Genomic DNA, 14,079 nt, shown 5'->3' with positions numbered 1-14,079 from the left:
ACTGATTTATTCTAGAGATTTTTTCTGTTTAGAGAATATTTTCTCTTGCCTGTGAGAGTTTGACCTTCACATATAGGACCAGCATGCACCTGGAAGGTATTTTACCAGAGAAAGAGAGGCAGAAGGAGCCATGATGTCTTTGTTCTTTGTTTGCTTGCTATAGGGGAAATAAACCCCAAGAAAACACAGAAACATCTGTATTAGCGGTTGACTTCTTTTGCCTGCTTACGTTTCGTTCATATGGTGCGTCACTCGTCTTTTGGTTTCCAGTTTGTGGACAAATCGCAACAACAGGCAGTTATATCTATTACAATACATTGTATTTTATGAATACATCATATGTATACATCACCATGTTTAATACTCTGTAGCAGTGGTCCTGTATTACCGCTGCGGGGTCACAGTGTCTTCCACATTTGAGCACTCAAGTGAGGGCGAAGCGATCACCCACACTATTGTAGCCTGCTGGATTCCATTTCTCCCGTCTGGTTTGAGACGGAAAGGGACAGGGAAAGACAATGGCAGCAGCATGGTCTGAGGATGTTTCTATTTGCATGTGTGCACCACTCCCACCAGTTCCCCTCCACATCCCAAGAACAATGCTGAATAGAGGATTGCCTGATGTCATCCGGCATTGCTGCTACTGATGTGAGAACAGTCATAAATCCTCTCCCCTCAGTTCCTGTTGTGAACTGATATGATCCATCAGTAGCGTCACTGCAACTCACCCTTATAAACAGATCTGGTTTCAGAGAATTTCTCGAAATGTAGCTATGTTCATTAACAAGAAGCTTCTCTCGCGATGGGACAAAGGGCATTTGACGTCCACTTCCTGAGTCTGGGTCAACTTTTGAGTCCTCACGCCAAAAAAATCAAGGGCTCCGTCAATGCGTTCTTGTGGTGGAGACACAAACAAAAGAAGTGTCTTGAGTTGAGCGTAACCACTTCTCTTTTGTTGTGTGTAGTGGCTGCAAACAAAGGCTGCTTCTCTGTTTTGTAAGACCCATATGAACCAAAATAAAGTGACAAACAACAGGACGCGCTGTACTCGCTTGCATATGACTGAGATGAATCATTTTGGTTTTTACAGCTGTGTTGTTTGTGCTCAAGTTATGTGGAAGAAATGTCTTTACTATTGCTTTTCCTTCTTGACACATTAATCACTGGCTCTATGGCAACGTGAAATAGTGTCAAAACCATTTTCACCCAGTTTTCACCCTTCGAAAGTCTCACACCCATGACCAATTTGGACGATTTCCCACAACTGCATGTGTGACTGTTATCATGTCTGCACAGATGGGGCAGCCCACCCTACAACTGTGGGTTTGGTAGATGAGAATTCGATTAGGCTTCGCTGATTCTTCCTTTCTTCCTGTGTAATCATCATCATGTCAAGTTTCAAATGATAATTAAAAGATAAAGATAAATTCCCTTACAGCGTAATGTAATTGTTTGATGATATTACAGTACTACCTCCTCGTCTATTCTGTCATTGCACGGCTCTTCTATTCTGCTTATGTGCAACGTCAAATCCAAAAACAAAACAAAAGCAAGGTTGTCATCAAGCATGTAGTTCAACCACAATAAATTCAATATACAAAATATTTTTTCTGGATAGTAAATCTAGGTTAAAGCTCTTATCCTTTATTGGTTTTAAAAAGGACAGTCAGTACTTTAAAGGAGTAGATTATAAATGAATCATTTGGGGCTGTTGGTCGGACAAAACAAGGAAAACATCCACCTGGTCCGGGGGAAAATGTGATGGGCGTTTTAAACTATTTTCTGACAGTTTATTGAAGACAAACACATTCATTGATAATAATCTGTCAAACTAATTATGTGTTTTCCTCAGATGTCATGGCGTCCGACCTACCGAAGCTCCAAGTTTCGAAATGTCTACGGAAAAGTGGCCAACCGGGAGAACTGCTTCGACGGTATCCCCATCACCAAGAACGTCCATGACAACCACTTCTGTGCCGTCAACTCCAAGTTCATGGCGGTGGTCACCGAGAGTTCCGGCGGGGGCTCTTTCATTGTTATACCTGTATCCCAGGTAACTGGTGCTGTTACACTTGATTTGCTGTTGCTGTTATGGCAACCAATGTGAAAAACAGTGATTCTCTGAAGGTTATTTTTCCACTTTGACTCCACCTCAGCATCAGAGGAGATATATGATGCTCTCCTAATGTGTCTTAAAACGCTCGGTTGATGATGGTTCTGAAAATAATGCATCGAGTTTGTCGGAGAGGGATTTGGGCATTGGTACATTACTCAAAATGTACTTTACGTTAACAATCGTAGCTGGAGTGACTCCCAGTGAGTCGAAGCATTTAGGATGTGGATGTGGATTATACTGTACCTTTGTTTAGGGTTTACACCAGATTATTGTGGTTTCAGCTTCTTCACAGTAAGATCTGAAGTTTGAAAACTTGCACACATTCAGCACAGACCCTGCCTGCTATAGCAGAGCATTCCAGCCTCAAGTCCTCAAGCCAGAATTTAAAGCCAACTGCCAATAGGACCACATGAAGGCATACTGGTATTGCCCATAAACAAGACAAAAGGGTGCTGTTGCAATGGAAAGTGTGAAATTCTTTTAGTTATTATAGGAAAAGGCAATGTGTTGAGTTCGGTTTTCCATCTGCAGCTGGATTATTCACAGCGCTGCAGATAATCTTTAAAGGTGCACATTTTAGAGATATTGTACATATAGTGACAAATCACCTTATATGGAAAGTAATTTTTCCAAGACAATGTGTGTGCTCATGTTTTAGTGTAGTGGTGACATTTGGCTTCATGTGAAGAGTGTAGAGCTGTCACTGTATGAATTGAGCTACTCATGTATTCAGTAACACAAGCGTTTCCTACATGATGCTGATCGTCAGCATTTTTTTTATGTATCCTTGTCTTATGAACAGTACAGATACGAGTGTTGGCTTTCTATAAGGCTACAGTGTAGTCTGCATCTCACCCCACTCTGTAGATGACAGTGTAGGTCTGAGAGACCATTAAATGCTTTGCCTCTTTAAGAGAGACTCTGCCAGGTGCTTGAAAAGCTCTCGGCTGCCAAGCGGAGTCGAGTCAAGCTGTTATCAGACTGAAGATGTATTCAGTCAGCTGAGCAGTTCTGCTGTCTGAAGCAGGGAGACCTCAGCTACATTTCTGCTGCACATCATCATGACCGATGGTGTTCAGTCATGGAAAAAGACAGAGTACTGGCTGTGTGTGTGCGCTGCCTTTTAGGTTATAGTTGATATATTCCCTTTAGGTCTAACAGTGCTTCTCACTGTCATATCAGCAGACTCAGTCGACTGTAGCCACATTTTATGTTTTTACATGCAGAACATCAGAGAGCAAACAAAGGGCTCATGATATCACTCCAGACAGTCATCCATAAATATATTTAAGAAATGGTGTTTTTCATTCTGTCTACCTCCACTGCTGAACTGTGCCTTTAAAAACTGGGGAGGCTACAGGTAATACTGTCTAGGCAGCCATGATGCAGCACTATTTGTTTATGACACTCTTTGTCTTGAGCTTCAAAGCATCACATAATGAAAGTAACACTTGCTGGCATCATGTTGATTTACGATATAAAGGCTTGATTGCATTGATAGATAGAGGAGGTCATGTTGGCCGGTTTCACTTGTGACTTCAAGGTGGCTTACTTGTAGCTCCAGTAATAACTTCAGTTATATAGAGTAGTATAGTACAATTTGATAAAAGAAGATTCACAGAGGAAGAAATGAATAGATGTGTGTCAATTTAAGATGTACTGGGGAAATGAGTTGTTTTCAGTCAGTCCAGGCAAGACGAGGAAAGTCTCATGAATCAGAAAATTCACAGACAGTGAATGTCCAGAAAAATATATCATATATTACTACTTAGTACTTCACTTTCTGACTGCATTTCTGATATTAAAAGATCGTTCTCTGGATCATCTGTGGTTTAATTAGTTGATCTGAGGACTCACTCCTGTCTGATACCATATTCTCAACTTATTGCACAATATCATCTCCACTAACTAAGAGCTCTTGAAGTGAAGCTCATATTTTAATTTTCATGCTGTATAATGACTCTATCCATGACCATAACTTGATTGATTTCCTCCTCATCTAAGTATTGCACCTCAAGCATTTCATCTTGTTTCTGCTGAGTTGACGATTCAGCAGCAGCAGCACAGATGACAGTTTCTGTGGGACGATGGCTGCTGTTTCATGCTCTGGTCAGAACAACAATCAGCAGACTGAAGCCAACCCTTGTATAAGACAGTTAACCTTAGATACATATTTTTGGTTGTTGTTATTATTAGGTGACCTGATATTGGATGAGGCTCCAAACGAGTTGAACTGACAAATCAATGCATGGGGTTCAGTCTGAATGAGAAGGATTCATGGTATGCAGAGTGATGTCACCAGGCACTCTTCAATCAAAATCAGTAGATGTCATCATCAGAAGCAGTCTATGGAGAGTCGTGTGCATGAGATCACTCAGAACAGGTAGAGAAATGACAGAAAGGCAGTTTGAGCTGTGAACTGAGATAAGAAAAGCACTGAAGGAAATCTCCCTTCAGTTTTTCCCTCTTTAAAGAAGGCACCCTTCTAAACGAGCCCCCCCCCCCGCTCAATTAAAAACACAAGCTAATCTGTGGTAGCTTTGGCGAATGGCGAGGTGTGAACATGGAAGACATATTACAATGACAGCCGGCGAGACGGCCATATGGTTGCCCCAAGACAGCGCCATTAGCAAGTGGAGGGACCACCGCTGGCACCACCTGGCACACAGACCGGCCCAGAAACTGACACTTAAGGTCACAGACACCTCCTCATCACCTCAGACAAAGAGAGTGCAGTGGGTGTGGTGCTTCATCTCTACTACTACTAGTAATACTACTGCTACCTCCGTACTATACTGTTACCACTATTACTGTGTACAATTGCATCAAGCAGTCAGTCAACAGAAAAGGAATCTGCAGCAAATTTGATAATTGTTGGTTGGGCAAAACCAATAAATCATAGGTGTCATCTTGGGCCCTATGATATTGTGATGGCCATTTTTTACAGTTTTCTGATATTTTATAGGCCGTTATTCAAGAAAACAATCAGCAGATTAATCATGTATGATAGATGCATAGATGCTTATTCTAAACTGAGAGTAATTTACAGCGTACATGTTTTAGTGGCATATATAGAAAGAGGATTTCCAATATGTTGTGCACCATGCTCACAAAGTCATGAATAAGGATTTTATTTTGTCACAGTGTGTAATGACCCTAGAGTTAAAGTATGACTGTGAGCTCATTGTAAACAAGGCTCTACCGTAGACTGAAACACATGGCACCAGTGAGCCAATGACAGTGACCAGACCGCTGTAGACCAGACTGCTGGTGCTTATGTATGAAGGAGCCACTGCCATGTGATGGTTCACAGCAGCAGAATATCAATTCCCCTGAACAGGCGTGGCCAGCATGTTCTTTTTAGGTTAACGAGTGGCCAGCCATATGGGAAGATGTGCCGCAGAATATTTAGAACTTCCTCTGCTTTGATTTATAGTTTGTAGTGAAACAGCATGCAGCCACACTGAGCTGCAGCACTGAATTGCTTAGAGGAGAAATGGACACTGACAGCAGGAGAGAAGAGACACAGTTGCAAATATTGTACTTGTATTATTGAATCCACATTAGTTGTTCATTTCCTCCTGTTCTGCAATTCATTCGCATTATTGCATTTTATTGCCAGAGGAGTCATATTATATTTTCAAAACATTAATCTTCTGAAAGGCTGCTGTGAGACTAGGATGTACCGCATTAATACTGTAACCACAGAACAGCAGTGGTAAGCCTTGTTAATGGGGATTTATTGGGAATTACAGATCAATAAAGAGTTGGTAGCAATCAGAGTGTGGTGCCTCTGGCGTACTGGAGCTGTTGGTACCTATCCTGCACATGTGCGTCACCGTGATTGCTGGTCTGAGCCACAGCTTCAGGAAATGAGCAACACAAAGACAATGAGGCCAAATGTGGGTCTGTGCCTCTTTCCTGCAAGTCATCCAGACAAACATCAGCACTACTTACATTATTTTTTCTTTTAATATTTGCTGTTTATTGTGGTTGAGAGATGCTGTGAAACCAAAATGTTTGAAATTTAAGCTCTGAATGCGGCACTTCTGAATTCCTCATCATACCCATGGAACCCCTGAACCCTGTGGTTCCCAGCAGACGCTATTTCTTTGCACGTAATTAGTTCCACCTAAATAAGGAGTCCCTTAGATCCTATGGTATTAATGTTTTGAGGCCATGTTGAAACCTCTTAGTCACTCTAGCAATTATAGAGAAAGTGCGTCATCAAAACTTGTACTATGAGTTTTTTGTCTGACTTTCTTGAGATTCACATGTGCACGTATGAGCAGACCTGAGAACCTATTTTGGTCCAAAGTGACTCGAAAAGTTGTCAAAGAGCCTCTAATGCTAATTCGTATCATGTGTCGATTATATTTATGAATCATCCTGTCTCGCTTAGTCCCACGCTCTCCTTTTATATTGACTGAATTGATGTCCCACTTCACTGTTGTCGAGTCTTGGCAGACACTGGTTTCAAGTGGTTTTGGAATGTGTCCCTTATCTTGTCAGCAAGGCCTTCAGTGTCTTTAGCAGTGTGTTAACTCGAAACTTTTTCTCTGGGCAGACTTCCTGCTTGCTACTTTTAGTTGTTTAACTACAAGTAAAGTATTTATTGATGTGCTCTTTTTATGATCATATATTTACACACACTGCTGTGTTACATGCATGCCTCTTGGATTGTATTGACATGAATTGTGGCTCATATTTTGAAACCTGACTGACTGCTCTTCCCCTTAGTGCTGCCTGGCTAATTTGTCAGCTAGGTGTCAGAAGCAAGCTGATATTGATCAATATGGATAAACACCATCTGATAACTAAATTCAGCATTCATATACACACACAGACTTCTTTAAACGCCAAGCCTCACTGTGGCCGTGTGATTATGTTTCACCATTTTGCCTCCTGCGGTCTGGCAGAGGGCAGTTTAAAAATTCATTATGTCATTCTCTCTTTGAGGGATTAAGGTGCAGAGATGCTGCTACTTCATTGTCAAGACCTTACTGAAAGTAGTTAACATTTTATTATTCAAAGTGGAGTTTGCTGCGGCTTGGTAAGGCATCTGGAGTGAATCCTCAGGGTTCAGTGAGGACAGTGCGTGTAAATACACACACACACACACACACACACACACACACACACACACACAGGATTTCAGTGAGGCATGACCTGACGCTCTTAAACAAATCTCTGAGGAAATAAAAAAAGAGGTCAGTGGATTGAAGTGACATCAAACATTCATGACATCATGACCGACATTTGGAGGTTTCTGTTGTCTGTTGTTATGAGCCACTGCCCCTCTGTGGACTCTGTGGGTTATTGCAATAACAATAATGCTGCCTCAGATGTCCCTTCACAATAACCAGGTCTGTGTGTTCTGCTCAGGATTTATCAAATCATCTGGCTGATGTCATTTAGCTTTTATTATGTTATATTATTTTATTGCTCACATCAATAAAAGCCAAGAATTGTTTTGTTCAGCAATGTTCTTCATGGATTAATACATTACTAGCATCCAGCAGCAAATAGAATTAAATAAATTACTTTCTCTTAGCATTTCTATCACCACTTATTAGGTCATGGACAAATTATATTCTGTTCTTTTGTTCTGGGTGTCTTTATATATGCATATCTGCAAGATACAAAATATGCACTCAACACGCTGTTGCTTTCACTCAACATTATTTTATGAACTCGTACTTACGGTACAGAACACGGTACAACAGATCTTAATATGTGATGATATTTTTATTCCTTCCACCTACGTGCTAGGTCTCCTAAAACAGAAGAAGTAAATGTAAAACAATCTACTTCTGTCTCTCTCTCTCAGTCTGGCCGTCTGGACTCTCATTACCCAAAAGTGTGTGGCCACCAAGGCAATGTACTGGACATCAAGTGGAATCCCTTCTTTGAGAACATCATAGCGTCCTGCTCTGAGGACACCTCTGTAAGTGACCCACATTCTTCTGTTTCTCTTTAATGTTCGTTTATTACTCAGCAGGTTGGTGCGGGATAATTATCGAGGGTAATGGTGGAGAAACATAGTGTATCTGTGAAACCATGAGTTTGTTAGATGCTGAGGTTGACGGCCACTGGTCCAGAAGGGAACGAGGTTATGGCTTCGTTGTGGCCAGAGGGTGACTGATTCAGCGAGTTTATACTGGACACAGTTGTGTGATTGGATTTTGGTTCATTGCTGCTCTGGTCCCTGTCATTGCGGGCCTGAAAACAGCCAATGACAGATGTGAAATTCCTTTGAGCAAGGCTGACTGAATGAATGACATAAAACACAATATCAAATCAATCACTATTACTCTTAATCTCACATGTTGCCTGACATGTACTAAAACCCTGTGGGCCATTTTTCCAGTATGCACCTGTTACATTACTCTACTCTGCATAGCAAAGCCATGGTAGCGCTGTGTCCTGTATAGTACTTTCACTTGTTGAAGGATAATCTCCTCTGGTCCAGCACAGAGCCTCAAGCCATAGCTGTAATCCAGTCTAATCCTAATGCAATGGGCTACATTGATACCATGTGCTATTTTTGATCAGAGGGATCTCAAGCTGTGTCATACTGACTGTAGTTTGGAGCTCATATTAAAGGTGTACCATGCAGGAGATGTCAGTCACTGTTTGTAAACACAATATGCACAATTGGCCCCTCCTCCCCGGCTCAGCGCCACCGGGAGCGCTCTGCTTGTACATAAACTGCAAGCTACTATTGTACGGCTGTTACATGTGCTGTAATGGAGAAGCTGAAATTTAGCAAGCTAACAAAACTAACTGCCAGCACCTCCCTGTCCAACAGAAAACAGGCCAACTCTGCATCACTCTTCATCCCCATCCTCTGCTTCAGTGCTGGCCAGGGGGTGAAAGCCAACCCGTGGTTTCACTTATGTCTTGGAATGAGATTTGTCCATTTGGCATTTAGCCTCGCTGTATTTGCATGTTTTCCTGTCCTCTTGGGATCATGCTGCTAACGTGCTGCTAATAGTCTGACACCTGGTCACTACCTTGTTTACATAGTCCTGACCTCAGCTGCGGGATGTTATTGGCTGGGGCTGCACACCCACTGCCCAAAGGCTGCAGCCTAGAAACACCCTGACCACAGCAAAATAAGAAGAAAGTACAGGCAGAGGGCAGATGAATACACCACCACACACTTCTGTTGGGGCAGAAATGATGATTGAGAGGGATTAGAGAGGGATGCTGCATGAGTCTATACATTGTTTTTTTAGGATAATTCTGCAGAGTATACCTCGAAAAGGATTTGAAGAATCTGAACTGGACTCTGACTAAACAGCCTGTGAGTTTGATTGTGTATTCACTTGTATTTTCTCTGTGTGAATGCGGCAGGTGCGAGTATGGGAGATCCCAGAGGGCGGTCTGAGGCGCAACATGGCGGAGGCAGTGCTGGAGCTGTACGGCCACAGCAGACGGGTGGGTCTGATCGAGTGGCACCCCACCAGCAGCGGCATCCTCTTCAGTGCTGGCTACGACTACAAGGTGCCACATCAGTAACTCCAAACACAACAAGCTGGAATCAACACAGCATTTAGGGACACCACTATGAGTACCAATGATTTAACTACTACAAGTTAAAGCTTCTTCTTGGTTCTAGCTTCTTAAATGTGAGGACTCAGGACCTTGTTTATTCTATATCATTTTAATCTGAATATATGGTGGGTTTTCATCATGTTGTGACATTTTATAGACTAAACTCAAAACACTAGTAGACAGATTAGTCAATAATGAAAATGATTACTTCTTGCAGCCCTGTGTACCCATTTTCCCCTCACCAGGCCTGTGTATCTACATTAGTGTTTTCAAATGATACACTCACGACATGTAGAATTCAGTACAACTACGATGTTCTTCTTATTTCACTCTGGATATCAGCAGAGACCACTCTGATGTGTTAGTAGTAGCAAACATACACAAACTCAATTTCCATTCACAAGCTCACAACATAATCGCATCATCTATTCAAGCATGGCAGCCATCTAACAGCTCCACCCAAACAATCCTTGCTGACTGTGTCAGATCCTGATCTGGAACCTTGAGATTGGCGAGCCAGTGAAAATGATCGACTGCCACACTGACGTCATCCTCAGCATGTCCTTCAACACAGACGGCAGCCTGCTGGCCACCAGCTGCAAAGACAAGAAGCTGCGTGTCATTGAGCCACGCTCCGGGGCAGTCCTTCAGGTGAGAGGGTGGGGGCTGGTGCAAGAGCTTTATGTTAAAAATGTAATTTAGTACGACTGTATGGCCAAAAGTATGTGGACACTTTGGTCTGGAGCTTTGGGCTACCCTCTTTAGTTCAACTTTAGGAAATCTTAATGGTACTGCAAACACTGATATTTGAAATGCCAACCTTTTAAGAAAAGTTTGGCAATGGCAGCATCCTATTTCAACACTATATACCCCTTCTAAAAAGTGAGGTCCATACAGAAATTATCTTCCCACTTTTGTACAGAACTTGACTGAACAGAACCCCGACCTCAGTGCCATCACACATTTGGGATGAGCTGGACCTCCAACAGTGCGCCAGGCCTTATCATCCAATATCAATGTTTGATCTCACTAATGCTTTTGTGTTGAATGGGAGAAAATCCTGTAGTTGGGTTCCAAAAACTTGTGGAAAACCTTCCCAGGAGAGGTGTGTAGCAGCATATTAATGTTCATGGTTTTGAAATTAGATGTTTATCAATCACATACTGTGTTGTGTAACACTTTGGCCATATTGTCTCTTTGGTTCTTCAGCGGGTCTTGAACCCCTCAGGACCATTGGAGACATTACAGCTCCATAAAATTCTATTTTTAAAGCCAAAATTTGGATTAGATAAATCTGTATTTACAGACTGTATATATAGACTATATTGAAGGGATCTCCATTATAGGGGATATGCCACCTGGGTGGTCTTCTGCTATAAATAATCCTAAAAATGTATAAATGCAAGGACTAATTCTTTCTCTTCAGTTCACAAAAATGTACTTCAGTTTGAGTTATCACATCTTTATAATAGTCACAACGGTAAAGCCTCGCTCTGTGTTTGTGTCCACCAGCAAGCCAGTTGTAAGAACCACCGCGTAAACCGAGTGGTGTTCCTGGGCAACATGAAGCGACTGCTCACCACAGGGGTTTCTCGCTGGAACACCCGGCAGATCGCTCTCTGGGATCAGGTCAGACGACACCTCCATATGGCTCTTGCCTGTTATGCCAGAGAGGGTGGAGCAAGTGTGTGTGTTTAATTCCCTGTGTGTGTTGCTCTTGCTAGGAGGATTTGTCCATGCCAATTACGGAGGAGGACATAGACGGCCTCTCAGGACTGTTGTTTCCCTTCTATGATGCTGACACACACATGTTGTACCTGGCAGGCAAGGTCAGCACAAAGCTTTACTGGGTCAAAACAAGGAGATTATTGTTATTATGACTGTATATATGACTTAGAATTCTCAAAGGTACCAAATTCAGATGCACATGTAACTCATTTAGGCACGTATTTCTGCTATGAAGTCAACAGAATGAACAAAACTGCATGAAGGTTTTCATTTTCACACAATGAAAAGATGTTTGTACACTGATGGTAACGGACATTTTGCACACTGTCCTGCAGTGTAATGTAATGTAATCATCAAGTCACAGTTTAGTCACAGTCCAAGAGAGACACTTGACCTTGTCACCTGATCAGGTAGCAACATAAAAGCAGTCAGTAGAAATTTTGTATGGTAAAAATCTGACAAATGAATGAGCAACAAAGGTCAGTGATGCCCTTTTTGAAGTCAGAAGAGCATACATTTATACATACATACTGAACATACATATATGCAGTAGATACATACATGCAGTACATCCATACATGATTTGCAGTAATAAATAATCAAGAGAACTTGATGTGCTGATTGATAAATGTGGCAATTTTGCATCCCATTAACAAAAAATGTAGAGAAGCATGAAGTGCCTCATAGATGAACAGAACAAACAGATCAGGGTCAAAACAATCAGTATCAAATATATATATCTAATGTTTTTTATGCCTTAAATTTGACACCAAGCTATCGTTCACAGGCCGTCAAAGTGGTTTATACTGGTCCTGTTTCAGTCCATGTCAGATACCTGATCACTGAAACGCGACAGTGTATCAGTGTTAATGTTCTCTGTAGAACCATCAGGGATTAAAATGTGAAGTGGTTGAAATTTTCAGGAGCTACTTCATGAACTGTAATGTGATGGTCACATTCTGGTGCCCCGACAGGGAGACGGCAACATCCGTTACTTTGAGATTACCACAGAGAAGCCGTACTTACAGTACCTAATGGAGTTCCGGTCCCCGGCCCCACAGAAAGGACTGGGTAAGTCATTTGTTGATCAGCGATATGTGATCTCTCCTGCTGAGAGCAGAATGAGAGATCCTAGCCACTTCATTATCAGTCGATAGGATGGACCACAGTGGCAGTGGGCTCGGCCTCAGTTCTGCTCTAAAAGTGGTGTTGCATGGCTGAGAGGATCAAATTCATTGAAGAAGAAAAGGCAGATGGGTTGAAATGTTCCCTCAGTGTTGTTTTATGAGCTCACAAACTTGTTTTTGAGACTTCACATATTTGTATGACTTATAATTACCAAATTCAGATACACATTTAACTCATTTTGGCATATTGCAGCAGATTGATGTGACTCCAATTAGCTAGGAATTCTGGGAAGCCATTTCATGTTGTCAAATTGGCTGTGTCACCACACGCCTCTGTTCTCGTCTGCAGGTGTGATGCCAAAGCACGGGCTGGATGTGGGAGCTTGTGAGGTGTACCGCTTCTACAAGCTGGTCACCCTAAAGGGCTTGATTGAGCCCATTTCGATGATTGTGCCAAGAAGGGTGAGTGAGGGAGGAGATAATGTAATTAGCTGATTCTAGTCTGTTCTCTCATTAATCTAATCTAATCAATAAAATGAGAATGTATGTGGTGTTTCCTGGTTTACAGTCAGACACATACCAGGAGGACATCTACCCCATGACAGCAGGAACAGAGCCTGCGCTGTCGGCCACTGAGTGGCTGAGCGGCATTAACAGAGGTAAACAACACTTGGATTGGTTGATGCTCCTTTGGTGGTTTATCAAACAACATTTTAACAGAAGCCACTTTTTCTAAACCTGCGCTAGACAGAATATATGAGCCTGCGTGTGGCGACTGTTCAAACTGAGCTGCAGTAAAGCTGATGAAACACAGTCACCTTCAATCACTTTACTCCAGTTTGTTGTTCGTTGCCAACTCTCGCACACTTTCGCCGAACATATGGTTTGTATTGTCACCAACATCGTGCAAACTCCCACAGACATTTCCTTTTAATCAAGATCATACAACTTGCAGCTGCCTGTGATTTGCATTTTTCACTGGTTCTTTAAATTACATCAGCCAGTTGAACATTAAATCCAGAAGGAAGGTAAGTGGGAGGTAGGAAGTGTATTTCTGTCTTTTCATCACCGTCGTTCTTCATGGTCTGTCTGCTGAAGCAGTACCTTCTCCAGTTAAGTTAGTTAGAGGCTTTCATTGAGAACAACTCCAGATTCTGGTCTGCAGACCAGTTTGTATATGACCAAAAGACTTGCAGATATGGATGTCCACATGCTAAAAAGCTGTCATAATTATGGGAGTTGGACACACTGAGCTGAAGACCTCGTGATGGATTCCCTGAGACAGTCTGTGAAGGACTGAAGCCTCTTTGTGCTTAATGTTGGTTTTCACTCGCTCAGCAGTGTTTTTGCTGCTTTGTGCAAACAGACCCTGTGTTGATGTCCCTGAAGGACGGTTACCACCGGCCAAACCAGTTAGTGTTCAAGGCCCCGGTGAAGGAGAAGAAGAGCGTGGTGGTGAATGGCATCGATCTGCTGGAGAACGTCCCACCCAGGACAGAGAACGAGGTGCGTGAAGAACTGATGCTGGGAATCACTGCTGCTCCTCTA

At 42.3% G+C, this 14,079-nt stretch overlaps 1 protein-coding gene across 3 annotated transcripts in view; it reads left to right on the top strand.

Moving 5' to 3' along the window:
- Positions 1-14,079, top strand: part of coro2ba (coronin, actin binding protein, 2Ba) — a 43,011-nt gene that overhangs the window by 24,829 nt on the left and 4,103 nt on the right. For all 3 annotated transcript variants that reach the window (XM_076732385.1, XM_076732399.1, XM_076732392.1), the window contains exons 2-11: positions 1,853-2,053; positions 7,947-8,063; positions 9,476-9,625; positions 10,163-10,327; positions 11,189-11,305; positions 11,401-11,505; positions 12,379-12,475; positions 12,881-12,993; positions 13,100-13,190; positions 13,898-14,037. In XM_076732385.1, the coding sequence (XP_076588500.1) occupies positions 1,853-2,053; positions 7,947-8,063; positions 9,476-9,625; positions 10,163-10,327; positions 11,189-11,305; positions 11,401-11,505; positions 12,379-12,475; positions 12,881-12,993; positions 13,100-13,190; positions 13,898-14,037 (1,296 nt within the window). The remainder of the gene's footprint in view (positions 1-1,852; positions 2,054-7,946; positions 8,064-9,475; positions 9,626-10,162; positions 10,328-11,188; positions 11,306-11,400; positions 11,506-12,378; positions 12,476-12,880; positions 12,994-13,099; positions 13,191-13,897; positions 14,038-14,079) is intronic.

This window comes from Chaetodon auriga, chromosome 1 (assembly GCF_051107435.1).
Source record: "Chaetodon auriga isolate fChaAug3 chromosome 1, fChaAug3.hap1, whole genome shotgun sequence".
Taxonomy (NCBI): Eukaryota; Metazoa; Chordata; class Actinopteri; order Chaetodontiformes; family Chaetodontidae; genus Chaetodon; species Chaetodon auriga.
Note: the sequence above shows the minus strand (reverse complement) of the source record. Positions and strands in the feature narration are given on the sequence as shown.